Source organism: Oreochromis aureus, linkage group 4 (genome assembly GCF_013358895.1).
Source record: "Oreochromis aureus strain Israel breed Guangdong linkage group 4, ZZ_aureus, whole genome shotgun sequence".
Taxonomy (NCBI): domain Eukaryota; kingdom Metazoa; phylum Chordata; class Actinopteri; order Cichliformes; family Cichlidae; genus Oreochromis; species Oreochromis aureus.
The window spans coordinates 24792215-24808387 of record NC_052945.1 but is presented as its reverse complement, the minus strand read 5'-3'; the positions used below and the strand labels follow the sequence as shown (position 1 = coordinate 24808387).

At 41.4% G+C, this 16173-nt stretch overlaps 1 protein-coding gene across 2 annotated transcripts in view; it reads right to left on the bottom strand.

Annotated features, from left to right (window-relative positions):
- prkcbb (protein kinase C, beta b) overlaps positions 1 to 16173 on the bottom strand; it is a 99030-nt gene that overhangs the window by 11994 nt on the left and 70863 nt on the right. Inside the window, exons 15-17 of one of the 2 annotated variants that reach the window (XM_031728520.2) lie at positions 15953 to 16060; positions 8594 to 8734; positions 312 to 5092 (exon numbers count right to left, since the gene is read on the bottom strand). In XM_031728520.2, coding sequence (XP_031584380.1) covers positions 4916 to 5092; positions 8594 to 8734; positions 15953 to 16060 — 426 coding nt within the window. In that variant the 3' untranslated portion in view covers positions 312 to 4915. Of the gene's footprint in view, positions 1 to 311; positions 5093 to 8593; positions 8735 to 15952; positions 16061 to 16173 lie in introns of those variants that run through there. The other variant, XM_039611298.1, reaches the window with a different exon arrangement.

The following is a 16173-nucleotide window of genomic DNA, read 5'->3' as shown; positions in this document are numbered from 1 at the left end:
TTTCTCTTTCCCAGTTGCTCAGCAAAACCCCCGTCTGTCAGCCCTCATCACTCTAATCTCTCTGTCTTCTTACCTCCTTTGCTCTCTCTCACTGTCCTCCATCCCGTCATTCTCTTTTAAAATCAAATCAGTTCGGTCTCCACGGACAGAAACGGAGCGTGCGCTTGTGTGAGAATGACACCAATAAAGAGCAAGTAAATGAGGGGCTGAAATAAAAAATATGAAAGCATGGAGCCACGGAGCCACAGACAGTTCCTGCAGCAGATTAAAACGTACACAGTGCACTTGAAAACACACTAAACATCTTGTAATGCGTCATTGAAATTCTTTATTTTGGGTATGTCGGCTTTTCTTGAAAAACAAGCAAAAAAAAAAAGGAAAAAGAATGGCACATGGAAAGCATTTTTAAAGCATTTTTTCTTTCCTTTTTTCGGTATATACGTATGCTCATACATAACGTTAATAACAGTAGCTAGAATCACACAGTCTTTGAAGCACTGCTGACACAGAAAACATGGATCATCCTAATATGTTAAATATATATCATATCTAACTAATAAAAAAGGTCAAAGAAAAAGTTGTTTTTTTCATGCACAGTCCTTTTTTGCTTCTCCTTCAGCAGGAAGGAATCATCGAAACAGACACAAATCTTGGAGCAAGACTTCTCTTTTCCTCCACATGTATAATTATATGTATATATCAGTTTTTAACAGTAGTATATATGTTTCAGTATATATAATTATATATTTGCTGTTGCTGTTAGATTTCAGTGGCTGAAATAAATACTGACAATGGAGGTTCGACACAGAAAGTAGACACAGGCGACATTGAGTCGTAAAAACACATTTTCATTCACACTCAAGAAAAACGACAGAAAACTGTGAAATTTTCTTCCCTGCTGAACTCAGCATTTAAAATCAAAAAACATCCAAACAAGGCCGCTTTAATCAAAAGCCAAATTACGGTATATTATAGGCCTCTGTCTCTGCTCGCATCTGATTGGATTAAAGGGACCGTGTGTGAAAGTATTCTGTGACAAAATGATGATGATAAAAAATCTTCGTGATGTCAGTTTCCTGCTAACCCTTCCTCACCTTAGACACAATCTTCACTCTATCTGTAGTCGACAGGGCTCTTTTGTTTTTACCATTTTTTTTAAAGTAATCAATTAAGAAAATTACAATCATTGTAGAAGCCCAGAGTATGTGCAACTATAGGTAAATCAGACATTACTGTATCGTTGTCACATATGATTAATTTACTGTTATCTTTTAAAGCTTCTTAGAATCAAAGATAGCTGCCACTCATTCAAGTGAATTTACTGTATGATAGCATTTCTAAGCAGAGCACAAACCTCTACAATTTGCTAGCATCGCTTGTTTGGACTGAAGCCGACAGGATAATTGCAATCTATCAGTAATCCCAGTATAAATGATGAACCCCTAAACCTAAGCAAACATCCAGGTGTGCCAAATAATTTTCACAAAAGGGAATGATATTTGAATAGGATAATTACACTGGATCTAAACATTCCTGCAGTTGCTTTTTTTTTTTGGCTATCAAATAATAAGTGGATCTGCAAGTAAATGATACCTCCTGCACCAAGGCTTTCAATATTTTGCTGGGGACATAGAGGATATTTTCTACCCAATCTCAAGTAAGGTCAATTCAAAAAAAAAAAAAAGCTCGATATTTTCTCCTCAACTCATTTTAAAGAGTTACGTTTGATGGCAACAACAATAATTAACATTTAAACTAAGTGAACGCCTGAAGACCTCCAGCTGCCACCAGAACAAAAATCATCAGCTGCAGATATACAAGAAGAAAGTTACTGAACCAGAGTGTTACCGCACCAACTTTGCAGACAAACAAAACCCTCCAACGACTTCCTCCACTGTCCCTCTTTAATAAGTGGCTACAGTCAAAGAGACACAAAGCCTGAGCTGAACAGACATACTGCTAACCTCACCGCCTCGATATGTAGATCACTAACAGGATTATTGCTCACTAGGGAGAACAAAAGAGAAAACACAGTTTTCTACTTCAGGAGGCCTACTGTAACTTTACCTTCTGTCCCAATGATTCTTAAGGCAAACACAGACGGCTGCTTGAAAAACACAAATCACAGTGGGTTAAACCTCAACTCCTACTTCTAGAAAAGTAGACCAAAAACCCAGGAAAGCCTGATTGTTCTGATTTTCTGTTCTTAAAGAAACTTTTCATAGGCTAAGTAACTTTTAAAGATGCTCAAGGACTTAAACATGCATTTTGACAGCAGAGACCTGGGCCCACTTTTGACTTTCAGACAAGAAATCCTAACCTGCAAATCAGCCGTGTGTTTGAGGTGGTGCTTTCCAAGGTCTACAGAGGTGGAATTTGGCATCACTGTTCAACCAAACTAAAGATTTTGGACTTTCTAAAGCCCCAGCCGCACAGACCTAGAGACCGACCTGTGACCCCTAGCATCAACCAGTTGATGAGCGGATACTAGTAGATACTAGTAGATATTAGTGGATATGCGTGGATTCTCGTCAACTGGTTGATGCTAGAGATTGATTGATGCACTGCTAGGTGAAATTGATCTGAAAGAGGTATACGACAATGCTGCACCAAAAACCTCCTTGGGATTGCGTTGGTCACCCTTAAAACTTTTCTTCAAAATCTCACCAGCTGAAGCAGTGAAACCATGAGAAGTGCAATGCAAAACTAGAGAAGCCAAACTATCTCCAGTTTGTGTCAAATTCACTGCCAGTCAGCAAGTGGTTGGAGACTGATTGCAGAGCCAGTGTCTTACTTGCAAACTGTGGGTGACTGTGGCAATCAAGGACCAAGTTTTTGGTGTAGCACCCTCTTTGTGACCAGTTTCACCTACCAACTGTTAGCAACCACTTGCCAACCAGTCCTAGTGACCAGAGGTTGTGAGAGGTCGCCAACTGGTCTCTAGAGGCTTTGGATCACTCTTGTGACCAGAAAGAGATGTACATTTCTGACTGCTAGTAAAACATTTTATTCTAATTTCTTTTATTTCTTTCCTGAAATGCAAATAGATTTTTCTTCTCTTCTTTTATCTCTTGCTTTCTACCTCTACCACACTAATACTGTTCGATTTAAAGAGGGCTGCTGACATTCACCACGCTAACAAATGTAAACACAGTGCCAGGCAAGGAGCTGGGAAGGCAGTATGGACTCACAAAAATGCAAACACATAAGTGTGTTTCCATAGACAGTACTTGTTCCCTAACACAAAACATGCTTGTACCGACACACTCACACACACACTCTGTAAACAAATGGTCAGGTATTGGAATCATGCTTTTATAAAACACAAAGAAATAACTGCTAGTCTTTTTCATCGCTTAAATACTACTTAACAGACATCAGATCAGAGTACAAGAAATGGCATTATCTATTTGTCTGACTCACACCCTCGGTAAAGACTACATTTCCCAACAGCATTTTTTATGGACAGAAATTACATAAAATTTGATATTTGTGGTACAAACCTGAAAACTCGCAGTATTAATTATTAAAATAATACTCCATGAGCAAAGATGCTAAAATGCAGTTGGGAGACAAGGTCCAGGGCTACTCTTGATATAGAAACTCATGCATGCATGTCAAGCATTCCAGTTATAGGTATAAACACACAGACACTATTATTAATATAAGCCCACTAAGAAGCACACTAAAATTATAGTCTTATCAAAATGCACTGGAAAAGCTGAGGAATGGGTAAAAGAAAAGCTAAATCACATTTCCCACCTGAATAAAAGTTAGAAAATGGAGTGCCAAAGCTATGTTACACAGGAAGTCTCGCGGTTGTTTAGTTGTGAAATCCTATAGTTAGATTGTAAAAGTTTTAGTAAATGCATTTATTAAAATATAATCACCCTTTTAGTCACACCCTAACTGTGCTATATGAAATCCAATTATTTTGGTCCCTCGGTTTCGAAATCCATGATTTATGAACTTTAAAAGATCCTAATTAATTTCTAATCCTTTATCTGATTGCGCATGCTAAATTAAACACAAACTCTTTGTTCACACTGCAAGCAACACAATTTGAAAATCACCCAAGATGCAAAAACAGACAGATTTAGAAAGCACGTCAGATGCTTCTTGGTATGTACTGTGTCATGCACGCTATTGTTCTAAACTGGTTTAGAACGATCATCCGCAACACTTGAACCACCGACAGCAGAAATGAATAACACACCATGTTCATGGCAGTGGCTGACGACAGCAGCTCTTGACTTTGCAGGACAATGTTGCAAAACTTCTTCAGGAATGCTCTTAAAGAGCTCAAGGTCTTAAATTCCAAATTCCCCAGATCTAACTTGCACGATCTGCTGCTGACATCTTGGTGCTCGATATCACAGGACATCTCAGGGACTCTTGTGTGTCTGCAATGAGTCAGAGCTGTTCTGGTGATAGGAGAGGGATCTAGGCAATATAAGCCAGGTGGTTTTAATGTTGCAGGTGATCGATGTATAGTAATAACCCTCTCAGTGCTAAGAAAAGGCTAACTGCATACTGTATGCTGCACTGTACTAAGTTAAAGCTGTGATTTGATTGCATTTAATCATGATACATTTGTATAAATGCATTTATCCAAAGCTCTCAATGAAATCTCGAATTAAATCGTGCTACAGCACACGAAATCAAGCCTTTAAATCTCAAGAAGGGGCCAACGAATTATCCAAGCTGCAACAGTGTGAACAACAAATGTGTGTTCTTCTTATAAAACCTCACTTTGTCTGTCAGTTTAATGACACTAGCATCAGAAATCATCATAAATTTAAGATGGCACATTTGCGTATGCGTGTGTGTATCTCAGGGTTAGGTAGGGACTGATCCTGGAGAAACAGTTGTGTATGTTTGCGTGTGTGTCCATGTGTCCATGCATGAGCTGTAATCAAGCCTGCTCGGTGGCAGTGGTGGCAGCAGCATTTCCTGTGAACTCTGAGTTGATAAAGGAGAATCCCTGGAACTCGTCTTGGTCCAGATTCTGAATCACTTCATCATCGGGAGGGGTCAGCACCGGCGGGTGGCGTGTGAAAAAACGGTCAAAGTTTTCGGCATCTCGTCCACACTGTTAAGGGAGGGAGGGCGGGGAGGGATGGAGTACAAGGTAGGGGGTGGATTGGGAAGGGGAAGAGTGGGAATGGATAGGAGTGGATGGATCAAAGTTGGGTGGGGGGTAGAAGGAGAGGAAAACAAAAGAAGGGGGGGGGGATGGCAGGTTGAACCAGGGTGTGAGATGACATCACTTTGAACAAGGTTTCAAATATCAGAACAAGTGGCAGTACTTGGGGTGCGCTTGATTTAACTCTCCATTAGTCATGCATAAAATGCCATTTTTCATTAGAAGTGAAAAAAAGAAAAGAGTAAATCACTTCCTGGAGAAGATAGATGAAGCACGCCTCAGGTATGCTTTCCCTTTTTCAAATATTTGAAGCATTTTCAACTCAAACTTCCAAACAAGGTTACTGAAGTCTCAAACAGCCTGTGGAAGTGCACTACACCGAACTGGTGACCATGCAAGCATTAATGCATGGTGTGTGGACTTTTTCCCTTTTTTTGGGCAAAAACAAACAAACAAACAGATTTTTCTGCTTTCTTTTCTGTGTTTAATTTAAGGACAGTGGTTGAAAAACTTGGATTTAAAAGGATTTCTAAACAGGCGCACTAGAAAAGGCTTAAAGCCACAAGATAATTATTGGTGTAATTGTGGGTTAATTATATGCTGCAGCTGTGGAGACCTGCTGAGATTTGATACACCAAATCAGACAATCAGGACTGGGGAAAAAAGGCTCTGAATTTCTGCTTAGGAAATGTGCAGTTTGCCAAAATAATTTACTAACCTTCACAATATCCTACATGTGACACTTAACTGAAACCCTTGACGTGTGGCTATCACGATCCAATCTGAGTCTCGGCAACAGTGAGCACTTACAAAGACGTGACTGGTGCCAGAATGAAATAATCTCCATTACGTAGTGTCCAATTTACATCAGGTGGAATCTGTTTTCTCGTCCTTTTCCTTCCTCTGACCATTGGGAAGCCAAATCGAGCTTATATACCCTTGAGATGCGTTCCCATCTAAGTACATAAAACAAGTTATTAACTTGAAAACTATATTTTTCCCGGCAGTATCCCTCACAGGGACGGTGGGCTGAGCTACTTCCTGCCCCCTCCCCCATCTCCATCACTGCACTGAGCTTTAATTAACACAACAAGGATTCAGTGTCCTCTGACAACATCACCCAGAGGAAAACTACAAACTCATTAAATCTCTGCAACTCCGAAAAAACCAAATGAAATTAAGCCAGAGTGTTTATAGTTTGGGGAAATAATGTGAAATGAGAAATACGCCAGGGTCAATAGTATTTGCAGCTAATTACTCACATTTGTTTAACCTGTTTGGGGAGCCAGATGGGAAAAATCAGCCGAGAAGGGAAATAAAATGCATGCCAAAAAGCTTAGAAGTTTCTGGAAAATCAAAGGACCACAACCTGAGGGACACTATGGATGTAACAGGGTTAATTTTGGGTGAATTGTCACTTTAGAAGAAAAAAGAACTGGACAAAAGTATTTGTTACTATATTATTTACATATAATTTTAAGTTGTAATAGTTTAAACTGTGTTATACTGTGAGATTTTTGTAGTGCACTCCAGGTTTCATTTGAGACTTCCCACAGAGCATGCAAATAAATATATACAAAAAAACCGTGAACACAGAGGACAAATAAAATGTGTAGATGAAAGGACAGATGGCTTGATGGATGGAGTAGTGGAAAGATGGATGGATGGATAATATCTTTATGAGGATGATGGAGAAAAAGACAGACACTGGATTGCTGAAAAGACAGATGAGTGGAAACACAGCACAGTGATACAGCAACTACCAAAAAATGGTATTTGGAACATTTTTTTAGATGTCGGGTGGATGAAGGAGGCAGCCAGTCAGTCCGTCTGTTGGATGATCAGTCAGTCATTCATTAATTCAACAGCTCCTGTTTGTCAGCTAATCCATCAAAGCATCAGTAGCACATAAAGCCACAAACTGACAAAAATCAACAAAATATTAACAAATTAACTCCTGGTCAAACCAATAAGGCCTATTGGAATCAAATATCCTCCAGAAACAACAACCCACACCAAAACAGCATCATGCCTCACATGGGAAAGAAAGAAACAAACTTACTATGTCGCAAACTAACATATATGAGGGGTAGCTAAAGACTTTTGCACAGTACTGTACAAAAGATTCAACTCTTATGAGTTAAAGATAAAACAATTCAAGTTTGAGGGAATTTGTTTTGTTTTTCTTTTTGCTGCACGTCTTCGTGGTGATAGGGCTTTTAGTGAGAAATAAAAGGAGAGCCTCCTTAAAATAACACAGAGACAAAAACCAACACAGGTTACTGAAAGAAATCTGGCAACATAGCACCATAAAAGATCAAAGAACTGCCTTCAGAAGCTAAAGCGAACTAAACTTTGATGTGGCGTAAACGCAGTAGTTCCAAACCTATTTATTATCGCCACTCAAACGCAGTAAGAGAGAAAATAGCAAGTGACGGGGCAGGGGTGAGAAAGATACAAGATGTTGGAGAGACGAGATCAAACAGAACAAAGAGAGAGATGAAGAGAAGGGGAGAAAAAGTAGCGAGGAGAAGAGATCAGACAACAGACGGTATGACTCTGCAGAAACACATCTAAGTCTTAAAAAATAAAAGCCAGATCCTAATGGAGACCTCTACCACACGTACACATGTCCTGAATAAAGAGACACACTGCAGCATTACTGGTCCAACACACACGCATGCACACACACCGCAGGCTGCAGGAAAAGCTCAACTCTGAAAAACTCTTTAGCAGCACCGTGGCCTCAGGCTGCGTGGCCGGGTTTGTGTGCGTGTGAGTATTAGATGACATCATTCTGACTCGGCTCATGATCAAACTTGTTTTGTCGTAAATTAAAAAAAAAAAGAAGTCTAACAACAAACAAAACAAACACATTTCGTCTGTACGGACTTATTATCCCCTGGAGGTTTAGTCTAAACTCAGGCTAACCTCAGAGAAACCCAAAGCTCCTTTATTTCAATGGCACCAAACTTCAGCTGCCAATTTTGTGCATGTGCATCCAAAAGTGCAGTCAATGTCCAGTATCTTTTCATCACTGAGTCTCTTTTAGCGTTTTCTCCATCAACATCCCTGGCATTGTTATCATCACCGACGCTGCCCTCATCGCCACACATCCTTCAGCATCACTGTCAACATCATGAGCATCATTTCGAGACTTACCTGTGTGCATTGTCCCAAATTAAAGGAAAGGAAAGAGACAGAAACATCACATTGATAGTGAAAAGATGAGTAAGCCAAGAGAAAGGTAGTTGTTGAAAGAAAATAGGAAGGAAATTAGAATAAAAGAAGAGAAGAGAGAGTTTTTATTATGAGTTTAACCTCTAATGAATTAAACTCCACGTCTCTACTCCGGTCGAAGAGTATTTTGTGGACTTATTATTGTGTGACTTGTGACTTGCACATGCTTATCTGTGGTCATGTCGGGTTCGGCGGGGACGGACTTACAGCTCTCGGTTTGAAGGGTGGTTGCACCTCCTTGTTCTCCAGTTTCTCCCAGTCCATGTAGCGGAAGAAGCTGTGCTCTCTGATGTCTCTCTCCCCCTCTGGACCACAGCCCAGGCGTTTTGCTGGATGCTTTGTCATCAGCTGTGCAGACAAGGAGAAGAGAAAGGATTACTGTGTGTCCACCTTGTGAATTTTTTTTAAATTTCTTTTAAAGTGAATGTTTATTCATCTTTCTACCTTTCTGGTAGTCTTGACAATACAATAAAGCTAGTAGCCACATTAGCAGCTCTGTGAGGCTGCATTTTCATGCATCTGTGCTGTGAAGTAAACCTTACATTTACAATACTAACATATTGATGTTTAGCAAATATGATGCTTACCACGCTCACCGTCATAGTTTCAGAGAACAGTGCGTTGTAAGTGCTAACTGGCACTAGATTCAAGCTATAACTGAGAAAATAAAGGCATCAGTCAAGGCCAAGAGACAAGTTGCCGTCCCCCTGGCAACTTTTGATAACTAATGAAAAATGTGTGGTCCCTGATTGGTTGGTTTAAGTTGCCGGCTGCAGCGTAGGTGAAATCAGTCTAAAAGAGGGTTCTTCACCAAAAACCTCCTTCCCACATAGCAAAATTGGTATGCCCCACACAATGTGCTTACACATGGTCCACATACTGCAAAGAATGACGGCCCTTTGGTGGCCCAGATCTGGTTTGCCAGAGGTGGCCCACACATGGGCCAGCACAAGGCCAGTTGCAGACACACCAGTGGTCCTGTGCTGGCCCAGAACAGTTTCATGTCTGGCCCCAGATGTCAGCCTAATGTGTACCTTCCCATATGGAAAAGAAATAGTAAAAACTTATAAAAGACTTACATAAGATGTGGCCTACTTCATATAGTGAATCATATAAAGCTTATATGATTTACTCATGAAAGTGGCCACTTTCTCATTACTTTCATATATTGTTTTAGGAAGTATCCAAAACATACAAGTTTCATTTATATGATTTTTCAAGGGATATTATATCTGTTTTCACTCTTGTATGCTTTTCATATAAGTTTCACACAAGACAGATACAAACTTTATAAGATTTATATATATCTTTTCCATATGGGTTAATGAAGCCATGTAATAACAATGTGCCGGAACATAATAATGCAAAAGTAACATGACAAAACTCTTCAGACTGTGAAGGGCTGACTGATTCTTATATAGCACTTTTCTACTCTCCCGCACTCAAAGTGCTCTATACATCATGCCACATTCACACACACTTTCTCTAAACTGAATGCTTCCTAACTACATTCATACTCTTGACATGCAGACTGGAGGAGCCAAGGATTGAACCACTAACCTTCCGATCAGTAGGCGACCTGCTCTACCTCCTGAGCTACAGCCACCCAGTGGCAAACATGAGTAAACCCTCACTAGGTTTTGGATAAAGTGTACACTCACAAACCTGTCAAACCTGCATTTGAAACGTTGGCTACCATAGCTGTATAGTATTGCAACATGGCACTTGGGTCTTCTAACTAAAATAGGAAAATAAGAACATAAATAGTGGCATCATTGCCAGACCTGGCCCACATCTGGTTGACATACACCCTGCCATGACACCAGTCAGAAGTACCAACTTGATGCTGGATTCGGGGAAGACCTGTTTTCTATGAGTCTGGGCCACATAAACCAAACTACAGTCGGGCCAGATGTGGCATGCCATCACATAAACAGTGCCATCATTGCCAGGCCTGGCCCATATCTGGATGACATACCACTTACCATGCCAGAAGTCAGCCAGCAGAGCCGGCTTGACACCAGATCCGGGCCAGACCTGTCTGCTATGTGGGTTGTGATTGCTTTGGTCCATGGCAGATCACTGACGTCAAACTACTCGCCATCTGCTAATGAAACTGCGCCTTACTGCTGGAACCACCGTGTTTTGAAAGGGTTTACTTTGTTCACGGTGTGTGTCACACTTTTCACTTTTTCACTACTGCTTGGTGAGTAGGTGGTAAGTGTTTGCAGAAAAGTTACCGTCTTTCATACAAAGTACTGGTGACCAAAGTAATCACAAAGATGATGACCAGTCCAGTCATGGGCCTGCTAATATGGCATCAGTGCATGTAGGAAGGATTCTGACTTAGAGGTGTTCAGTCATAATCCTGCAGCTAGGACTCCAGGCTTCAAAAACCAATGGGTGATGCTTTTAGACTATGCTAATCTTTTATATTGGTGTTGTGGATCATTAGTCTAAATGCAATTTAGAATACAAGAACTCATAATGTCTGCAAAACACTTCACTGCAATCCACTGAAGAGCTGTTGAGATATTTTAGTGTGGATCAAAATGATATAGTGATCCGACAGCTAACATTACAAGCCCTGGAGCAATGCTTCTGGTGTTGCCAAAAAGTTAAACGAGCTGTTTAGTCATTTCGTCTTTGCCAAAGGAAAAATGTTGTTTTAAGTGTTAACCGTTTCCAAGTTACAAATGATCTGCACCACTACAGGAAACTACACTTCAGGAAACTCATGATTTTACAACTTTTTATTTTCATGTGTACACAGAGTTACATAAAGTAAGCAGGAGCCATATTACTAACCTGCAAGAGGAGTCTAAATCTGATCTGTGCTCAACAGTGTGCTGCTCCAGTGCCCCAAATTTCCCCTTTGGAATCATTAAAGTTTCATCTCATTTATTCCTGATTCCTGCCCTGGGTTTAAACCACAATTCTTCCACTTTCATTGCTGTTTATGAACAAGCTCATTATAGTTATTAGAGTTTCTTAATCCTTAATTTTAACCATCCTTCTATTTTACTGTCATCTTGCATGCCTCTCCCTGGGGAGCAAATACAAGCCACCAAGTAACAGCCTGCAGACAAATGAATAACTGTTGTCTTTCTTTCCTCTTTTGCCACAGTAGTCATCCGCAGGCGTAATTAAAGACCGTTTATAATGTCTGTCCACACAAAACCTCCATGGGGGAGTGATGCTACAGTGAGTGTGTGTGTAGGTAGGGTGTGCCTCCCTCAGGAGCAGCAGTCATAACTCATTACATTACAGCTAGAATAACATTTTCCAGGGGTCAGTCAATCTTGCACTGCTTGCACATGCGCATGAATCTGCATGAAACACATTGGCAGCTCATAATGCATGGGCGCACACAAGTCCACTTTCTCTACCACATACACACACGTCTAAAGTAACAGGCATAGCGATATATATATATATATGTACAGGTGTACTTGACTACTAATGCTGGGAGCAGTCTGATTTGTATGAAAGTGAGTTGATTCAGATGCTATGGCCATTGGTTTGGGGTCACCGGGCGCTGGAGCCTAACCCTGCTGTCATAGGCTGAATGAACAGACACAGACTGGACAGCTGGACAGTGTCAAAGACCTGAAGAATCACATTTTTCAGTTATTTGTACATCAGTGTGTTATAATCTGACTCTTGTCAGGCATGTAGCAACAGTTTTAAGGCACATTTAAAAACACAGCTGCCCTACAGTAGATTAAAATCCCTTTAATGACTTTATTTTAAAAGTAAAACCCCAAACTTGTCACCTTTGAACAGAAGGTGCAGGCACAGCAGCTAGTTTTCTGTAAAGAAATACTGCAGTGAATATGAATGAACCCTTTTTCACTGATCAGGAGAAAGACAGAGCATCGTATTCAGTCGACCACATAGCAGCCAAACTAAAATTGGGCCACTGACTGCGAATAATAATGGCATATGTGAAAATGACAGGATTTCCCTCATCTCTATACTAATGGGCTGCAATTACCATCTGGCAAACACTAGTCTGACATACTGTCAATGTATAATGTAAATTCCCTTGGATTTGATTAAATACCTGAAACTCTCATAGATCAACAGGAATAAAGTTATCTGCCTACAATACCTCTGCAGTTTTTATTTTAAAGGGTATGCTTCCAGTTTTAACCCAATAAGTCACCAATGTTTTAAGTTTCCACAAATATCTCAGAGTACAGCTGGCTTCATTTCTATGAATACATTTGTATGCATCCAATTAGTAAAACTTACATAGAGCGGGCTCTATGTATGTGTGTTGGCAGGCTAACTTCTTTAGCCCGCCAACAGTTAATGAATACACGCAAGCCACTTTGCAACCCACCTCCACCCCAGCTCCTTTTCATGCTGTATTTGACTTGGTATCATTTCTGTTCTCACTGATGCCTCCATTTTTTCTGCATGGAGGGCCTTGCTGATGCTCTCCCTGCCTCTGGCTTTCCATGTAAGCACAGAAGGGACCCATCCCATGCAGATGGAAATCATTTACATGATTGCAATGTTGGAGATGGGCCATCTGAGACTGAGATCAACTGAAGATCCACAGCGCTGCAATATCAATGCATCTAGGCAGGATTCTGACTTAGAGGCGTTCGGTAATAACCCTTCAGAGGGTAGCTTCACACCAAACACATACACCAACCCGCGGTACCTCTCATACGGAGCAGGATTGCTATTGCAGCAACACATCATCAGTAGTGTCACAGTCTGGCTCGAGGGCCATGACAAACAATTTATTAACTGAATGGGGTTAAAAACCATAATATTTCATGAGGTGTGCTAATGAGTGTTATCAATGTGTCAGTATTTGGATGGGGGATTGAATGTTAAGGATGCATAATGTTGTATGGTGTAAAACCAAAAATAACCAGGCCAAACAAACAAATAACACAGTGCTGGATGGATGGAGAGAAGAGAGAGCTGAGACAGCTCCAGGGAGACTGGCCAGGTGCTCCCAGGTTGGAGGTTCTTGGTGCCACCAAGGCTGACATAACTATGAACTCTTGGCTGCCACAGGCCAGTTATCACTGTGGTACCATTTCTGACGCCTCCTACTTAAAACCCCAAAACTCAGACGGATCATGAGGCCCTGCTTTTCATTTGCCCGTCTGCTCCACGGGAAGTTTCTGTCCTCTCTGATCTCAGGACCGCTGTTTGACAGGTGTACCGCCCCAGTCAAACTCCCCCTGCCACTGTCCCAACACTGTGTGGGTTTTCTCCGGGTACTCCTGCTTCCTCCCACAATCCAAAGACATGCAGCTAGTGGGGTTACATTAAACGGTGATTCTAAATTGCCCACAGGTGTGAATCTGAGTGTGAATGGTTGTCTGTCTCTTTGTGTTATGGCAGCTGGGATAGGCTCCAGCGCCCCCCTGCAGCCCTGAATTGGATAAGTGGAAGAAAATGGATGAATGAATAAACTTAAACTTCATACTTGCGACTGTCCTCATGAGGCCCAGAGATTTCATTCACAAAGCTTCCTGTGGTTAGCGCAGAAAGAGAACAGTGGCAGAAAACACTTTTGTGCTTTTGTGTGCACCTGCGTTCGCTTTTGTGAGGACACATCTGAGCAATTACTCTTTGCTGTAGAATCAAATGAAGTTGAACAAATCATGTACCTAACACTGCAGCGCTACAAAACACACTGTAACAGCAGCCTGTGTGAGTATGTGTGTGTGTTTGTGTGCGGGTCGCCCATTGCTGGCTATAAAATATGGATGCTTGATAGGGTGGAAGCAGGGGAGTGGAAATGATCACTCCCTCTCCACACATGTCCTAACCCTCTCCACCTCCCCTCACACACACAATCTTTAAGCATTCGATCTGAATACACAAGCCTATTAAAACACTGCATGCTGGCAAGAATTAAACTATTTACTTCTTGTTTGAACTCAGATTACTGAGATGCTGTGAAATCGTGCAGCAACTTCAGCAGAGTTGGACTTTTAATACCTGAAAGTGCGCTAATCATCTGATAATGGATCGGAGGCGTGCAGTGTGGCTTTTGTTTGGCTGGCTTGGACTTAGTTATTTTCAATTATTTGAAGTCTAAGACATTCAGCCCTCTGTTTTGAAGGCGGTGAGGCAGAGAGACCTGCATCTCTGTTCACACAAACTAAAAAACAGATGAGAGTCAGATACACTACAATCAGTATGCTTGCTTTTAATCCGACTACTTCTCAATCTGCAGAGCAGATTGCTCATTTTTTGTCAAGAAATGATCACCTTCTGTTAAAAATGATTACTTGAACTGTGGTAATTTTCCCATTACAACAACAGGCTATTTAAGGTAGCGTCCAGCATTAGACAGAATGCATCAACATCATAGCGAAGCACTGAAAAAATCCACTTTATGAACAGAATAATGGAATTATCTTGTAGCATTTAAAATGAAGCCTTCATGTTGTCTTCACATACACACCGAGTCTCTCTCTCACACACACACACACACACACACACACACACACACACACACACACACACACACACACACACACACACACACACACACACTGAGTTAACTCAGGCAGTCCTAGCAGGGTGCAGAGGGAGCTCTGGGGGTGGACGGAGGCGAGCTTTCATGCTCCACTGAAGATGCACTGTTGCAGCACTACAACCCGGTAATCATCACTAATACATAACACAGCCCGTGTGGGCGTTTGAATTGCACTGAACGTACTTGTCAGTAATTTACCTATGAATGCCTTTGCCTTTAAATTTAGTAGGAGGATGTATGACTCAGGTCATGATGAAACAAATGTGTGTGTGTCCTCATCCACGCTCGCGCTACACGCCGATGTTAATGTGTAGGTGCTTTCTGTGGGTACTGCAGAACTTGAAAAGCCAAAGACTTTTAAAATGAAATGATAAAATATATTTTATGCATATTTTTTTCTCTCTCCAGTTTTTTGGTATGTGACAAAGGGTGTGTGAGACAAACTGTATGTCCCCAAAACACAAATAATCCGAGTGCAGCAATCAGTCCTGGCCAGTGTATTCTGAAAAGGAGTGTCTACAGCCAACTGCACAGGCTTAAGCTATTAGAGCCATCTAATGTGTTTGTATGTGTGTGTGATAAAGAGATAGAGGGGATGCACAATGAAAAAAAAAAGGCACAACAATAGCTTGACAATGGACACTGCAGAACGCGAGGGGAAGGATGGACGAGGACAGCGCTACGACAGAGACGGCGGGCGAGATGGAAGCGGGGAAGATAGCGAGAGGGGAACAATGTTGTTTCGCTCCAAATAAATGTTCCACCACAATGGCTTTAATTATGCAGATAATTTTGATGTCTCCTTCTTTTCCTCCTTTCACCCTCCTCCCTCTTCCCGCATCCTTTCCTCAAGCGGATTTAATCCCTTCCTCGTTCTCTCTTCGGCATGTTTGTGTTCAAGAGGGAAGAGTGTCAGGAGGAGAGGGGAAGCGAGACAGAAAGCGGGAGAGTGAGTTTGCGAGGAGGGAGCGAGGTTGAGCTTGAGAGACGGGCAAGGACTCGCGGCTTAAAGCGTGCTGTGTGCGTGTGTGTTTTTGTACACTCACCCCTTTACAGATAGCGACAGCCTCCTTGGACATTGACTTGGGATAGGAGACGTGGTGCTCCATGATTGACTGAAATAACTCATCTTCATCCTCTCCGTCAAATGGAGGCTTGAGAGGAGAGGAGAGAGATGAGCGAGGAGAAGCAGAAGGCAGCACAGGACAAATAGAGGATACTTGAATTCATTCATTAAAAGCTTTTTTTTTCTCCCAAGAATCTAAAA